This window comes from Acanthopagrus latus, chromosome 8 (assembly GCF_904848185.1).
Source record: "Acanthopagrus latus isolate v.2019 chromosome 8, fAcaLat1.1, whole genome shotgun sequence".
Taxonomy (NCBI): Eukaryota; Metazoa; Chordata; class Actinopteri; order Spariformes; family Sparidae; genus Acanthopagrus; species Acanthopagrus latus.
In genome coordinates, this window is record NC_051046.1 from 8,148,928 (window position 1) to 8,163,366 (window position 14,439).

The window sequence follows — 14,439 nt, forward strand, 5'->3', positions numbered from 1 at the left end:
ACTTACAGTGCAAGAGAAATAAGGTGCAACTAAATGCCCTAAAATGTAAATTATCCTTGATTTTTTTTTTTTTTTTTTTGAGTATTGTATATCTTACAGGTAATAATGGATAAGGAAGAGCTGTGATGAAAAAAAGACACAAGAAAACAGCCCACATTTTGTTTGTGTGTTATCAACAACAACATTTATTTTTTTCCCTGGCGTCAAGAAGGAGAGACAGTGAGCGACAGTCCCTAAACACGTGTCGCACTATGTGGTGTCCATAAACTTGTTTCTTGTAATTAAATCATATTTTATTTGTATGTTCTTTAACAGTTAAAAAAAACAAAAACACTTCTAGGTACTTCAGACTCGTCGTGCAGAGGCAGATGAACCCGAACATGACATGTTCACTGCAGTAAGTCGGTGCTGTTCTGACCCGGCTCGTCACTGCGAACCTCCAGGATGACAGCAGATAAATACTCGCTCGGTCTCGCGCGCTTGATGGACAGCCGAACTTTTGATTACGTTCTAGGTATCCGCCATTTTGATTTCCAAATCTGACAGCTTCTGTTTTTTCTTCTTCTTCTTCTTCTTGTGTGTGTTGCCCGCCTGCTGAAGCGAAATTCGGACAGTGTCAACACAGCCGCTCAAGCAAAGGCCGACCCGCCGTGTTATCGGCTGTGTTCATGACATTGCAGCCGGGTGAAAGGGGGCGATATCTTAAAGCTAACAACGCAAGTGATGAACAGCCAGCTATGGGCCTCTGGGTGACCTGACAGCCCAAAGTCGTCGTCGAGTTTGCCGTTCATGTTGCGGATGACGACTGAGAAAATGGACATAAGGTAAGGGCGGCTTGTTGAAGGAGGGGTTGGACACAGAAGAAGATGTAACCTAACGTAAACCCTTGTGTGCGCCGCCGCGCTGTCAAGTGGACGGAAGACGGTTAACGCTGTCAGGAGGACATCGTCCCACCGAGCAACGCAGCCGTTATAAACAACACACCGATGCTAGCTTCTCATCTGATCCGAACATCTTCTGCTACCGGTATTAAAAAAAAACCATAGTTCTGCATTTTTTAGCAAAGATGATTGAGACGTTTTGCTAGCGGACAGGTTTACGATGTTCGTCGTTGAGCGCTAGAAACACAGCGACAGGGTTGACAAGAGGAGATAAGCTAACTTAACGTGAAGATAAGGTAACCGTCTCGATAAGCCCATCAAGCTTTAATACTGAGTGTTAGCATGTTGCGACTAATAACCGTTAATGGCTCATTGTAACCGCTACCAGCTGATCCCAGGACGCAAGAAAGGCCTGTCACACAGCTGAGCATGTTCCTGTTAGAACATTTTAAATCCATACACGACAATAGGGAAATGATGAATCGCTGGAGTTCATAGTTTGAGCTTTAAAGCACCTGTTTAGCCTCAACATGTTTATCTGGGTACACAAGGGCAGCACACTCGGAGATCGTTAACGTTATGCAATCGATATTAATGGTGCATAGACATCAGCAAGTTGAGCAAAATGCCTCATTTTACACTGTGAAACTGTGTATTCCCCACGTGTTTTTGTTGAGGCACAGCTGACTTTGCGGTATCCAGGATCATGTCCATTTACATGCGCGGCCTCAACCACAATTCAGCAGCATGTTTACAGTGGGAAGGGTTTACTGTAAAGTATAATGAGCTGAATCATGAGCCAAGTGTCATGAAGACGTGCTGTTCTTTACTGCATCTGTGGTTTGATTTGGTTCAGGGGAGGGGCACGTAAGCTGGAGATCCCTGCCTGAAAGTCAATGACAAGTGACAGCTCCTGCCTGCCTCACTGTCATCCTCAACACACCTAGACTTTAGTTGGCATTTTGTAGTAACACCGATGTCAGAAAACTCAATAGTCTGCCCCCAGCTGACTGTCTTATTCCATATCAACCATTAAAGGGAGGGGATTTGTTTTGTTCTACGTTATTCTTACTCCAGTCTTTATTTGATGATGTGTGTTTTCATTCTCAAAGCAAGCTAAGTAATGTCAATTATGCAGATGTACAGCAATAACTATCACAGATGCATTGCTTCCTGCTCTTTCCAGATCGCAAGCACGAGTCTCTCAGCGAGTCTCTGCGCTTACGCTGACTTTACCTCTTCTTCTGGCTCTAAAGAAGTCTTCCTGGAAGTCATTTGTTAACCTTTATTATTTCCCATTTGTCTCATTTCTCGTTACCAGGTCGAAGCCAGTCTCTCCTGGGTTTGTGTGTGTGGTGTTGGTATGAGTCAACTGGGTGTGTTTGTGTCTCCATTTTCTCAATTTGCTGATGCTGATTGATGTGCATGCCATGCAGAGTCAATGAGGCCAATGGCTGTTTAGTGAGACTGAAGAGGATACTAGTCCTTGTCCAAATGTAAGAGCATACAGTATATGCTATCATAACATTGTCCAGTGCACACTTGAAACAGTGCCACTAACTTTTACATTTATGCCTATCACATCCTCTTTTCGCCCACAGCTAAGTATATGTGCCTGTAACGTCAGCCATGTTTTGGAAATTTGATTTGCACACATCCTCTCATCTGGAGGCTTTGCTGGACAAAGAGGATGTCACTCTCATCGAGCTCATGGATGAGGAAGATGTCCTGCAGGAGTGCAAGGCACAGAACAGGAGGTGTGTTTGGTGTTAGCTTTAGCATATCAGCAGAACATTACTATTATTATTATTATTATTATTACTACCATATTTAAGTTTCCAGTCATTTCTGCTGTTGCTAACTGGTGCTTCCCCTGTCATCATTATGGATTTGTAGGCTTCTCCTGTTCTTGTGCCAGGACCAATGCATGCAGGAGCTGGTCCGTATGATCACTACAGAGCCCCCTGCTGGTGTAGAGGAGATCAAACGCTTCAAGTAGGTGGTGGTGGTGTTGAATGTGCTGATGTAGTACACTGTATACAGGAAACATGTGTTTTGCTGTTTCTGCACTACATCTTTTCTCTAACCTGCAATTGTGTAGAAAAGATGAGAGCTTGAGTTAGGTTAAACCTGTAAAAAACAAAGTCTTCATCATCGCAGCCATTTGTAATGTCATCTCAGCTATTTGTAAAGCATTCAAAATGTAAAAAACGCTGTTGGATAATCAGCCTATAAAAGACAGAAATCCTGTCCCAGAAAATGTTATTTTTTTAATTTAACTTTTGCAAGTAAAGTAGAAAATATGAATTGATTTAGCCTGTGCTTTGTTTTACTGCCAGGTGTGTTCTCTTTTATTTATTACAGGTATCCAAATATAGCATGTGAGCTGTTGACATGTGATGTGGGAGTGATCAATGATAAGCTGGGTAATGAGGAGCCTCTGTTGGAAACTCTGTATTCTTTCCTGGAGCAGCCATCCCCACTTAACCCTCTCCTGGCATCTTTCTTCAGCAAGACAATTGGGAACCTCATCACACGGAAGACTGAGCAGGTAACACACACACGCACACACGCACACAGCTAAATCACAGGGCATTACTTGGAGAACTTGACAGCTATGTTGTTGTGTTGTTGTGATTTAATTCACAAAGTCTGAGGGGTGCTTTCAGCAGGATAATACCTGCTCACACTGGGAATTACTCTCAACGAAGGTGACTGTGATGTCAAACTAGTAAATGCTCCAAAGCACAAGCAATGGACATAGTTCCCCTGTGTTTTAATGTGTTAGTGGTGGGTCCTGAGGATGTCAAGGTCAGTAGGCTTGTCCGTCTACCAGCTGGCTTGTCTGTCCAGAACAACATATCATGCAAACTTTTCTGAAAGCTTTGACATTTTAGTGTTTATGTTGCAGAGGGGAGGATTTGATTCTGGCAACCTTGTGACCTTGACCATTACTTTGGTTCTTTGATGCTTTACTAAACTAATTGCAGGATATCCTGTGGATATCATTGCCAATCACAAAAGCCCCCTTTTAGTAATACAGTAATTTTGATATTTTAAAGATTGATATTTTTAGATTTTGTCTTTGAATCTCAATGCTTACATGGTTAGGAGTTGTATAGCAATGTCATTTTTGCATATTCAGTAGTTTGCATAGTGCTTTGATTCAGGCTTCGCTCTGGTCGGAAAGTCTTTTTCGCTTAGGAAGGTTCCTAAATGAGCTGGGAATATCCAAGTTGCAACCGTGATAAGAGGTGGTTGAAAAGGGAAGGAAAGGTGCCTCGATGCTTCCTTTCTTATCCTTTTTTTCAATAGGGTACACTGAGCTGTCCTCAAAGTGCAGTTGGATTCTCTTAACACTGCGGCTGTTATTTCCTTGGTCCTCATGAATTCTGCTTCACATCCTTCTACCTCGTGAGATTTTAGATCAAGGTTAAAAAAAGGGTTAAAAAAAAAAAGACATAAGATGTACTTTTTTTGACTGTTTTACCGCAGGGTTTTATGTTAACATGTGGCCCAGCAGGATACATCTGCTGGCATTGAAGTGATTGACATTTATTGTTGGTGACAGGGTTAAAACTCTCAACCCTGAAGCTAAATAATTGATTGCACTCTAAAATCGGTGTAGTCCAGGCATCTGTGCTGTCCATAGAAACTGAAGCAGAATGAAAAGAGCATTCTGTTGCGTGTTTGCAAATGTTTTGAAATATATCTTGGAGGTGAAAGGAAGTTTCTTTTGTGCTGCTCAATTCAATGAAAAATATCTTGATAATCTTATTTCTATATAATAAATAATCCCTGTCACAACTTTTGACATGTCGTATATGTCCTTTTTCTTACTTTGTGCTGGGACACTTATTTTCAGTTTTATGTTTATTGTGTTTTCTCTGCGTTCTGTTTTGCTCAGGTGCTTAGTTTCCTGCGACGGAAGGAGGGATTCCTCTCTCTGGTCCTGAAGCATATCGATACATCAGCCATGATGGATGTGCTGCTGAGACTGATCAGCTGTGTGGAGCCACCGCCACTTCGGCTTGAAACGCTTACTGTATGAGATAAATTGACCCACATTTCGTATTTGTATACAAAAATCAATGAAAATTTGCAGTTCTAATGTAATATTTTTCCCTACAGTGGCTGAATGAAGAGAAGCTTGCACAGAGGCTCGTAGAGCTCATTCACCCTGAGAGAGATGAAGAGGTAAGATGGCATCTCAAGTATTTTTATATGAATGAGTAACTCATTTATGTGATTAAGAAACACTGTTGCTGGCCCTCAGAGATAGACGATTTATAGGCCTGTGTGTTTCTCTCACAGAGGCAGTCCAATGCATCTCAGACTTTGTGTGACATAATTCGTCTGAGCAGAGACCAGGCCAATCAGCTCCAAGAGATGTCACAGCCTGACCCTCTGCTGACTGTGCTGGAGTCGTAAGTCAGATAGACACACACGTGTATACACACACACACACACACACACACACACACACACACACACTCCCTTTACAGGATGTGGAGACACACTCTATTGTGTTCCTGCAGGCAGGAGTGTGTGGAGCAGTTGTTGCAGAATATGTTCTCAGGAGAGACTACTGAAAGCTGTATCATCAATGGGATTCAAGTACTTCTCACATTACTGGAAATAAGGAGGCCTGTGTGAGTGTGAGATGTTCAATCAATTTCAAAATATGTACATGTAATACTATCTAGTTCTACTTTTTTATGGATCGCTAAATGATTTATCAGAATCTGCTTCATGGGTTTGACATGTGTTTGGTCTGTGTTTATGACAGGGTGGATGGTGTGATGGATGCTCAGGGATTCGAGAGAAGTTACACTGTTAACAGCACCATTTTGTTGGCCATCCAACCACACCTGATACACTTCCACCAGCTACTTCGAGAGCCACCCAAGGTACATAAACAAAGATATAATCATCTGTGGGGACTTAATATTAGCTAGTGTAGCATCATAAATTCATAAAGTTATTTAACAGTTACGTATAGAAAAATTTGAGATCCCCTGCAGAGCATTATAATGCTTCCAGGTGCTACTCACAGTCAGTATAAAGAGCATCAGAAATAAACAGAACACTCAGAAGGGCAGTCTCGTTCACTTGCAGAGAGTGAGAACATGCTATTAATATCAAGCATGGTGTTATTTTTGCAGTGCAGCAGCCCCATTCTTCAGTAGTTATCTTTGTTGCTCTGCTATTTAGATAACCACTATACAATAGTTGCAGATGTGTAACAAAACTCTGCTAAACCTTTTGACTGTTGTTTCCCAAAGACCTCACTGCCACCTATCTGTGTATTTTTAGCGAAATCCCATGCTGACTACCCTGGGTGTGCTGGAGGAGCCATTGGGGAACACACGTCTGCACGTAGCCAGACTGGTGGCCTCTCTGCTGTATACCAGCTCCGCTAGCCATGCAGTAGTAGCACAAGAACTCTGCCAACTCAATACAATGGACCTACTTCTGGTAAGATGAGCAGGTGTTATATTTTCAGAATTTAATGTTGAAAAATGGAATTGTTAAATGTCTCATTGAAAAATCTTTGCCTTTTTAAAGGACTTGTTCTTCAAGTATACGTGGAACAACTTCCTGCACCTCCAAGTGGAGCTTTGTGTTGCAGCCATCCTCCGACCCTGTGCCCATGAAATGAGGCTTCAGCCTGGCTTGGGAGCCCAGGAAAAATTCAAGCCTCCCCAGGATGCTTCTCAAGAGCAGGCTGCGACTGAAACCCCTTCTGAACCACCGGTCACCACTGAAAACTCTGCACATAATCTGATGGTGACTCATGTGGGTGTCTCTTTGTGTTTGAAGCAAGATTCTTCAGTGACATTTGCTCCAATGGCTCGTTTTGATTAACAACAATCGATTGACTGAATCTTTGTCTCTCACAAGTTGTTTCAGCACTGCCATCTTGTCCAGAGGATTCTCGAGGCATGGGAAGAGAATGATAAAATACAGTAAGGAGCTTTGAAATAAAGACTTGATGTTGTTTTTGCTAACAGCCAGTAGCATATGGGGTTCCTTAAGTGTGGTACTTCTGTGTTCAGGTCTGAAGGTGGTATGAGAAGAGGATACATGGGACATTTGACCAGGATTGCCAACACAGTGGTCCACAACCTGGAGAAGGGCCCAGTTCACACACAGATTAGCAGTCTCATCACAGGTGTGTGTTTGTAGAAAGAAAGAGATTGTTATACACTGGCTGAAAATATTTTTCCTAATGCTGTTGTTCTTGCATGTAGAGCTGCCAGAGGACTACAGAGGGCGCTGGGAAACCTTTGTGGACCAGACCCTGTCAGAAGCCAATAGGAGGAACACCATAGACTTGGTAAACCTGCACACATGCTTATCCAGTGTATTTAATTGCTGTTTGTAATGAAACACACACTCAAACATCATTTTCACTGTTCAGATTGGCACTGGGAACCCACGGCCATCCTCCGAGGATGATATGGAGAGCCCCTTTCCGAAAGAACTGACACTACAGCAGGTACACGGACATGAGCACACACACTAAAAAACTGAGGGCTTCTGTTGCCTGAGACAGTAATCTGATTCAAGCTGTGATGTGTGTTTCAGGCATTTTCTGACTACCAGATCCAGCAGATGACAGCTAACTTTGTAGACCAGTTCGGCTTCAATGATGAGGAGTTTACTGATCATGATGACAGCATTGGGTAAATTAAAGTACACTCCTATCTGTATGGTGAATTCTGGTTATTGCGTGTCAATTGAGTGGTTTCTGCTGTTATTGCAGGGCAACATTTGACAGAATTGCAGAGATCAATATCAACATTGATGCAGGCCAGGACAGTGTGAGTGTATTACATGTTTGTTCTATGTAGGGGAGTCCCGAATACCATTTTTTGGGGGGGATTTGATGTTCAGAGCAAAATATTAATGAGTTAGTTCATCTCTTAGCATTTGTTCCACAACATTGTGGATATTGATGTACATTGTTTAAAGCTAACACATTTCATTGTGTCCACCTGCCCTTGTAGGCTAATACAGCTGTGTTTGAGGCCTGTTCCAAAGAGAGGATTCAGCCCTTCGATGATGATGAGGAGGACATTTGGGAGGAGAAAGAGATGAACTTTGCAACACAAGCCAAGTCACGTAACAGGTCAGACACACAGCAGTAAATACAGATGCTCTTAACAATAGTTTTTGGAATTCTTTATCTCTGCATAATGTATGTGAATTATTGTCCTTGTTCAACCAGATACACTAAAAACATTTTTTGTTTTATTTAAGGTTTGGTGGATCACAGTCATCCCAGAGCCAAGCAGCCAGTAAGCCAGGTGATAGGACAGCAGCTTCTGGCAGTGAGGCCTCTGACAGAACAGCAGACTCCGACTCTGAGGAAGGAGAGGATCCTAAAGATGACCTGGATCCTTTCTCAAGCCTGGGCCAGGCCGAGGCAGCAAAGAGTGAGAAATGTCCCACTGTATGGTGATGCATAAATTTGTCTTTGACCTATATGTTAGGATTTAAGCAGGTTTTGAGTGAGTGTCTCATGTAGATTGTGTTGGGTGCTCTTAATACTCAGCCACTGGCTGGGTTGCAGACTTTGGGGAGGTGAACTCAAAGGCTCCTGCAGCAGGAGTGGGCTTCTCAGCCTGGGACACTCCAGACACCCAACCAGCTGCCACAGAGGCAGAGGAGAAAGGATGGGCCAAGTTCACCGACTTCCAGCCTTTCTGTTGGTGAGTCTTTGTGTGGTTGAAATGAGGAGCCTTTTTGAGATACTGTTCCTGCATCACACAGCCTGAGTCCACAGCAAAACCTGGATTGTACCCATTGTGTCCAAAAGTGTTTAGATATTTTATTAATTTGTTTTCAACAATTCAAAAGAATATATTTTTTTAGGACAAGCAAAGACAGACACACACCATAATCCTTAAATGTAATTAGCTGTGTCTGTAGTTTATTATCTGCACTGTATTTTCTGCAGGTTTTCTTATCTGTGTGATTTATGTCCCTAGTTCTGAAACAGGCCCCAGATGCAGCTCTCCTGTGGACTCAGAGCTCAGTGCATCGGACAGCACCAAACCAAACCAGAACCGTAAGTTGCTGCGGCATGATCTTTTCAGTTATAGTATTTGGGAACAAATTAAATTGCTCTGGAGGCCGGGATATTATAGCTGACAAATGTGCGGATATGATACTGATGTGCAATTGGCAGATTTTAACAACTGCCCTTTTATCTCTTACTGCTAATATGAGTTGAGTTCTTCAAAAATTAGCTTATATCCACATTAAAGTCAGATTGTTTCTTATCCGTCACTCTCTGCAGCATGTGTGTGGAGTGTGTGTGTGGCGAGAAAGGCTCCACTGGTGGCATCGGATAGCTCTTCCTCCAGCAGCTCAGACAGCGATGACGAGGAAAGCAAGACAGAGTCTACGACCACCACAGAGACCATCACCACGGGGGCTGGCAAGGAGACCATTCGGCTCACTGTGGACGCCAAAAATGAGAGGGCAGTCTTCAGCAGGTACAGACACTCACACTTGAATAAAATGCAGTTTCTCTGTCTTGATTGGTACAGTCTGCCCCCCCTTGTAGCTATCGCCCTTCTTTCCCTTTCAAACTTTTCCCGTACAATTTTGCCTCCTCCTTCTCTGTTTTTCTTCTGATATTGCCCTCCTCCTGTCTGTTCCCTCCTTTTTTGACTCCAGAGTATTCAGACCAGCAGTCAGACGGTATGTTGTGCTCGAGGTCCTCTGCTCTGGAGTGTGGAATGTTTTCCTGAAGTTGTTTGAGGGATTTTTAAAGGCCATCACAAGAACAGATGTGCCACATGTTTTTAGTTTGCTTGTTGCATTTAACAGGATGCGATGTAACATTTAATTGTGCCATTATCCAGGACAAGTCTAATTTTTCCACAAAAATACACTAACCCACAGCAGGGGACTTGTAGAGAACCTATAGGACCTTCTTCCCGATCCTAGGGCTCATACCATATTCTCAACATGACCCCAGCGAAGATTCCCTGGCATGAAACAATCGACTAAGCATCTTACAAATTAAATGGTGCTTCGTTATCTTGCTTACGCAGTTATACCAAAAGATGAGTGTGTGACTCACTGTGGTTATATGATACAGATAATGATCATTCAGTCATAACATTGATCCAAGGTGACACGATTTGTTTTCTTTCAGAGCACCAACACTACTAACAGTTTGTCAGGTAGCATGCAATGTGCAGAAGTTGCCACCAATTCAACATTCTAACAAGTCAATACATTAGTTACTAACAAACATTCACCTACAAGCATGCTACAGTTAAAGAGATCTGACTTGGAATCAGAGAGTAGCTACCTTAGCTCTTAGGAACTGTTTGCAGAACTTAAAGTACACATTGGCAGAAACAGCGGAGTGGATGCACGGGTTTGCTGTACGTGCTGGGCATGGTAATGTAGTCGGTGTGGGCAGCTGAGAGCAGATAGCTGGTGAAATATAGCTAAAGGCAGAAAGTAGCATCTGCAGTTTTTTCTTTACGGTCAGGTGACGATCCCTTGCTATCCATCTAGTTTGTTACAGCTACATTTGTTTTTTGCAGTGAAGCAGATAAGGTGCCATTAGAGGGGCTCTCCATCAAAGACAAGGGGAAAGGCAAAGAGAAAGAAAGCGAAAAGGGAAAGAAACATGGAGATGGTCCAAGCCCCGCTACCGCCAGTCCGGTTTCCCAGTCAGCTTCTGTTACACAGTAAGTGTGTGTGTGTGTGTGTGTGTGTGTTTGTTGGTATACAACTCCAATCTTAAAGTTTTCATTGAGAAGTTTCTATTAAGGCTTAGAAAAGTTGCCAGTGATCTGTACGTTATTCTCAGCAACATTTTCTCTTTTTTTTAAGAGGTGTAACTGATTCCTTTAACTGTAATTTCCTGTGTCTCTGTGCAGAAGCCTCAGTGGCAGCTAACATATGCAGATAAAACCAATTTTGTTCGACTTTTCTTTTACTGTCTTTTTTTTTTATCATTTTCTTGCAGAGAGACGCAACCCTCTGCTAATGGACCGGCCTAATGATGCAGCATAGACACACACACATACACACACTTCTTACTTGTCCATTCAACACACAGCCATGCCATCTTTGCTTCCTGTTAGCAGCCCTCCAATGCTCTTTGTTTCCTGTTCGAAGAATGACAGATCCTCAGTGTTGAGGTCAAACAGCCCTGAACAGTATGTATGTTGGATAACACAAATCTACGTATGGGTACTACTGATCTCTCCTGCACCTTCATGACATATTTAAAACTGCTTCCAAGAGGAATGTGTGTTTTAAAGAACGTTTTCATCTTACCAGACCCCCCCCAAAGCCAAATTGCGTTTCATATGAACTATTTCAAAATGTGATTTTCTCATAAAACTTGGGAAACACTCTTACCTGTGTTGATGAGCAGAGGCTACACCTAGTTTTGCCAGCTGTGGCACTTTAATCCTGAAATGCGTAAGTGTGAAATTTGACCTTTTTATTTAAATCAGCATCAGAGTTTCAGGTTGTTTGAGCATGTGTGGTCATGAATCACAGCCCAGAGAATTTTCTATCAGAGCATTTGACTGTTTACACTTTACTAAAGCAAACTGTCTTCAATTAATCAGCCAAGATTACAAAAGCCAAGTTGCTTGCAAAGCTAGCTGCCATTCTCTCTTTAGCAATGTACAAAGCCAGGCAGACATTTTATCTGTGCTAATGTGTGAGTGCTCATGATTTGGCTCTTTTTCATACATGCTAGCAAAATAATTTCTCAGTCCAAGTAAGATTTCTTTGCTTTGATCATGTGGAACATAAATTGTTAATTTGGAGCATCATGTGTCACTTCCTCCTCAAACCTCTGACTGATTCATGTAGTGTAGAGGTGTGTGTGTGCTGTTGTATCCATGTGTGTAGACATGTGTGCGTGTGTGTTTGAGCTCTGTCTCAGGTACAGAGGTCATTCTCAGGTCCAAGGAGAGGTATGCAGATTTAAAGAAAGCACACCTGTGTAACACACACACACACACACAGGGCCGTACACACATGTATATGCAACCAAATCTATACACACATGCAAAAAAATACAAAAAAACCACGAGACACAGTGATGTGCACCGATTCATATCACCCTCAGAGCTGTTTAAATGTAATATTGTGAAATTTGAACCTGTATTAGGTTGTGGCTATTCTTGGTAACATGTTAACGTAATATAAATGTAAACAGTATATATAAACATTATATCTATTTTTGGAATAAATCCAATGTATGGAAAGGCAGTTATTTTGCAGGTTGCAAAGTGTGTATTGTATGTGTGTGTCGTACTGTTGAAATGAGGCAATAATGATGTCTGTGTTTCGGTTAATACCCCAGCATCAGTTCCTGTTCCTCTGCTACATGCTTCCTATGTGGAGGTTTGGGAGTGTGAATGTGCATAAATGTGAGTCAGTAGTCTGTAGTGTGTCCTCTTTATTCTTTGGCTTAAAAGGTAATTCTGGTTTATTAAAGCCTGATTCTTATTTTCATTCATGAGTTTAACACAAAATATCAGGTTAACCAATCTGATGTGGGGGAGAAAAAAATGTGATTATTAAAGGTGCAATATGAATTACAGTAATTTATAGTTTTAAAACATAAAAAACAGAATGTGATGAAATTACAGTTTCATCTATGCATTGTGTTTCTGGGATATCAATTAAAGTTAGCATGCTAACCAGCTAGCCTCTTGTTATGAAGTTAAGTCTGTTAGTAAAAGACACCAGTTCTCCACCAGTGCTCCAAACGCTCAGTCCGGCCAGAGTCAGCTGATATGACTGTAGGATTAACTTGGCTTATTAGCCAACGGCAGCAACAGTTAGCAACAGTTAAACTGTTACTCTGGTGACATGCTGCCTCCTTTAAGTTCGAAGTATGAATTTGACAGATGGCCAATATTTATATGTTGCACTTTTTTTTTTTTTTTTTTTTAGATACATAAAAGTTGTTTGTGAACATCACATTGTGATGCAATGCTTCAACTTTGAACTTTAATCATATTATTTGTGCACATCAACTTTAGCAAACTATTTTGAGTCAATTATTTGTTAGATATGGCTCTTTTCATTTAATCATCAGACTTCATCAAAATCAACAGAAAAGTTGTGATAAACCAGAATTATCTCTCAGAATTGTGTGTGCCAGTCATGCTTTATGTTATCTTTCTCCTCGTCTCTCTCTTTCTCAGGGCAGGAGTTGACTTTTTAATTGCATATATGCCTACGGAGCAATTTACATAGATTGTTGTATTTATTTTGAAAGCACTTTTTCAAGAAGCACTTTTGGTTTGTATTTGGTGGTGCCACCAAGTGTCACCACATTATTCCCCACTCAAAGAGGTGGGAATGTTTGACTTGAATGAGTGAATCATGTAGATACTTTCGGATACTTTCTTCTTCAATGCTTTCTGCCAAAGTGTGTCTTCCCACCAGTTGCACAGCTGGGTCTCATATCTGTGAAGTAGCCTCCTTCTCTTGCAATGCTCTTACAGGTCTAGATTCATCAAAAGCGGTCTTAGTTTGATCCCTCGTGTGTTTCTTTCTTTGTGTCATGTGATGGAGCTGTCAGCAGCCACACGTCAAAGAAAGACTTTGAAGATTCATCTTAGGTCACAGCCATTTTGCGTTTATCCGTTCAGCGCTTCGAGCTGTTTGAAGTGGAACCGCACAGAAAGGGAGCATTGGTTTAAGTCAGGGTTAGAGGAGACAAACAGGGCTGTTTTATGTCAGGGTGTGTGTTTGTACGGGGTCAGAATTTGTCATCTCGTCTTTCGCCAAAACCTAAGCACTGCGTCTGACCCTTACCTTTATGTTTTTGGTGCGTGCGTGTGTGTGTGTCCTTCACCTTGAGAGTGCAGTGCGCGTGCAGTGTAGCTACGGGTACGGTGTGATGTTATGCATAATGGCATGAGGTACAATGCAGTCATCTTTTAAGTGCCATTAAGTTTGCACATTATGTCATTCACCTCACTGGGTATGTGCTGTACTCTGCAGTGGATGCCCAACACTTTTTAATTGAGAGACAAATGGGTGTTAAATTGTTACTTCATCCCCATTGGGTGTTATTTAACACTGAGGCCATTTCAAAGTTTAAATCTTACTTGCATTATAGCTCATTACATATCTGTGTGTGTGTGTGTGAATGAAGTGGTGTGAAAGACAGCTGTGTTGTAAAATGCCTTTTTTTTGTAAAGTGGACTGATGCTGGTGTTTTTTTGTTTTTATTTTTTTTCCATTTAGAGAGTAATGTGTCTGTTATCTGTTGTCAATTTAGCTTGTACATTCAGATATGAACCTAATAAATATGTCAGACCAAGAAGAATCATGAGTCTCTGATTTATCTTCCATTTAGAGCATGCTGAAACACACACACACACAGTCCAGAAGTGTGAGACCACTTTAAAATGTAATGCTGTTGTTTCATTATAATTAATCATATGTGTCTAGGGGGGCAGTATATCACCAGAGTAACCGCTAGCTGCTGCTCACTATAGCTGCCATTAGCTAGTTAGCTCAGTTAGCTGTGCAGCTAGTG

The 14,439-nt window shown here is 41.8% G+C and overlaps 1 protein-coding gene across 4 annotated transcripts; it reads left to right on the forward strand.

The window, feature by feature from the left end:
• Positions 1-217: 217 nt before the first annotated feature.
• Positions 218-14,226, forward strand: ppp6r2b (protein phosphatase 6, regulatory subunit 2b). Of its 4 annotated transcripts, none has more exons than XM_037106564.1 (25): positions 218-514; positions 2,203-2,377; positions 2,483-2,638; positions 2,778-2,876; positions 3,246-3,432; positions 4,789-4,926; positions 5,013-5,078; positions 5,196-5,308; positions 5,420-5,533; positions 5,671-5,791; positions 6,198-6,359; positions 6,450-6,680; positions 6,786-6,850; positions 6,941-7,056; positions 7,136-7,221; positions 7,306-7,383; positions 7,473-7,570; positions 7,651-7,708; positions 7,895-8,016; positions 8,148-8,323; positions 8,443-8,599; positions 8,879-8,958; positions 9,190-9,388; positions 10,457-10,603; positions 10,882-14,226. In XM_037106564.1, the coding sequence occupies exons 3-25, from the start codon at positions 2,511-2,513 to the stop codon at positions 10,916-10,918; spliced, it is 2,778 nt and encodes a 925-aa protein (XP_036962459.1). In that variant the 5' UTR covers positions 218-514; positions 2,203-2,377; positions 2,483-2,510; the 3' UTR covers positions 10,919-14,226. The 4 variants fall into 4 exon arrangements, with proteins under 4 accessions (XP_036962459.1, XP_036962456.1, XP_036962460.1 ...); XM_037106561.1 differs by lacking the exon at positions 218-514 and adding an exon at positions 521-824; XM_037106565.1 differs by lacking the exon at positions 218-514 and adding an exon at positions 521-824 and having other exon boundaries at positions 10,885-14,226.
• Positions 14,227-14,439: the final 213 nt, after the last annotated feature.

What these genes read in the sequence shown, in the direction of transcription:
- ppp6r2b (XM_037106564.1), top strand. Translation starts at nt 2,511, where the DNA reads ATGTTTTGGAAATTTGATTTGCACACATCCTCTCATCTGGAGGCTTTG. An exon ending in ATACAATGGACCTACTTCTG is followed by an intron (nt 6,360 to 6,449) that starts GTAAGATGAGCA and finishes GCCTTTTTAAAG; the next exon opens with GACTTGTTCTTCAAGTATAC. An exon ending in CAGTCAGCTTCTGTTACACA is followed by an intron (nt 10,604 to 10,881) that starts GTAAGTGTGTGT and finishes ATCATTTTCTTG; the next exon opens with CAGAGAGACGCAACCCTCTG.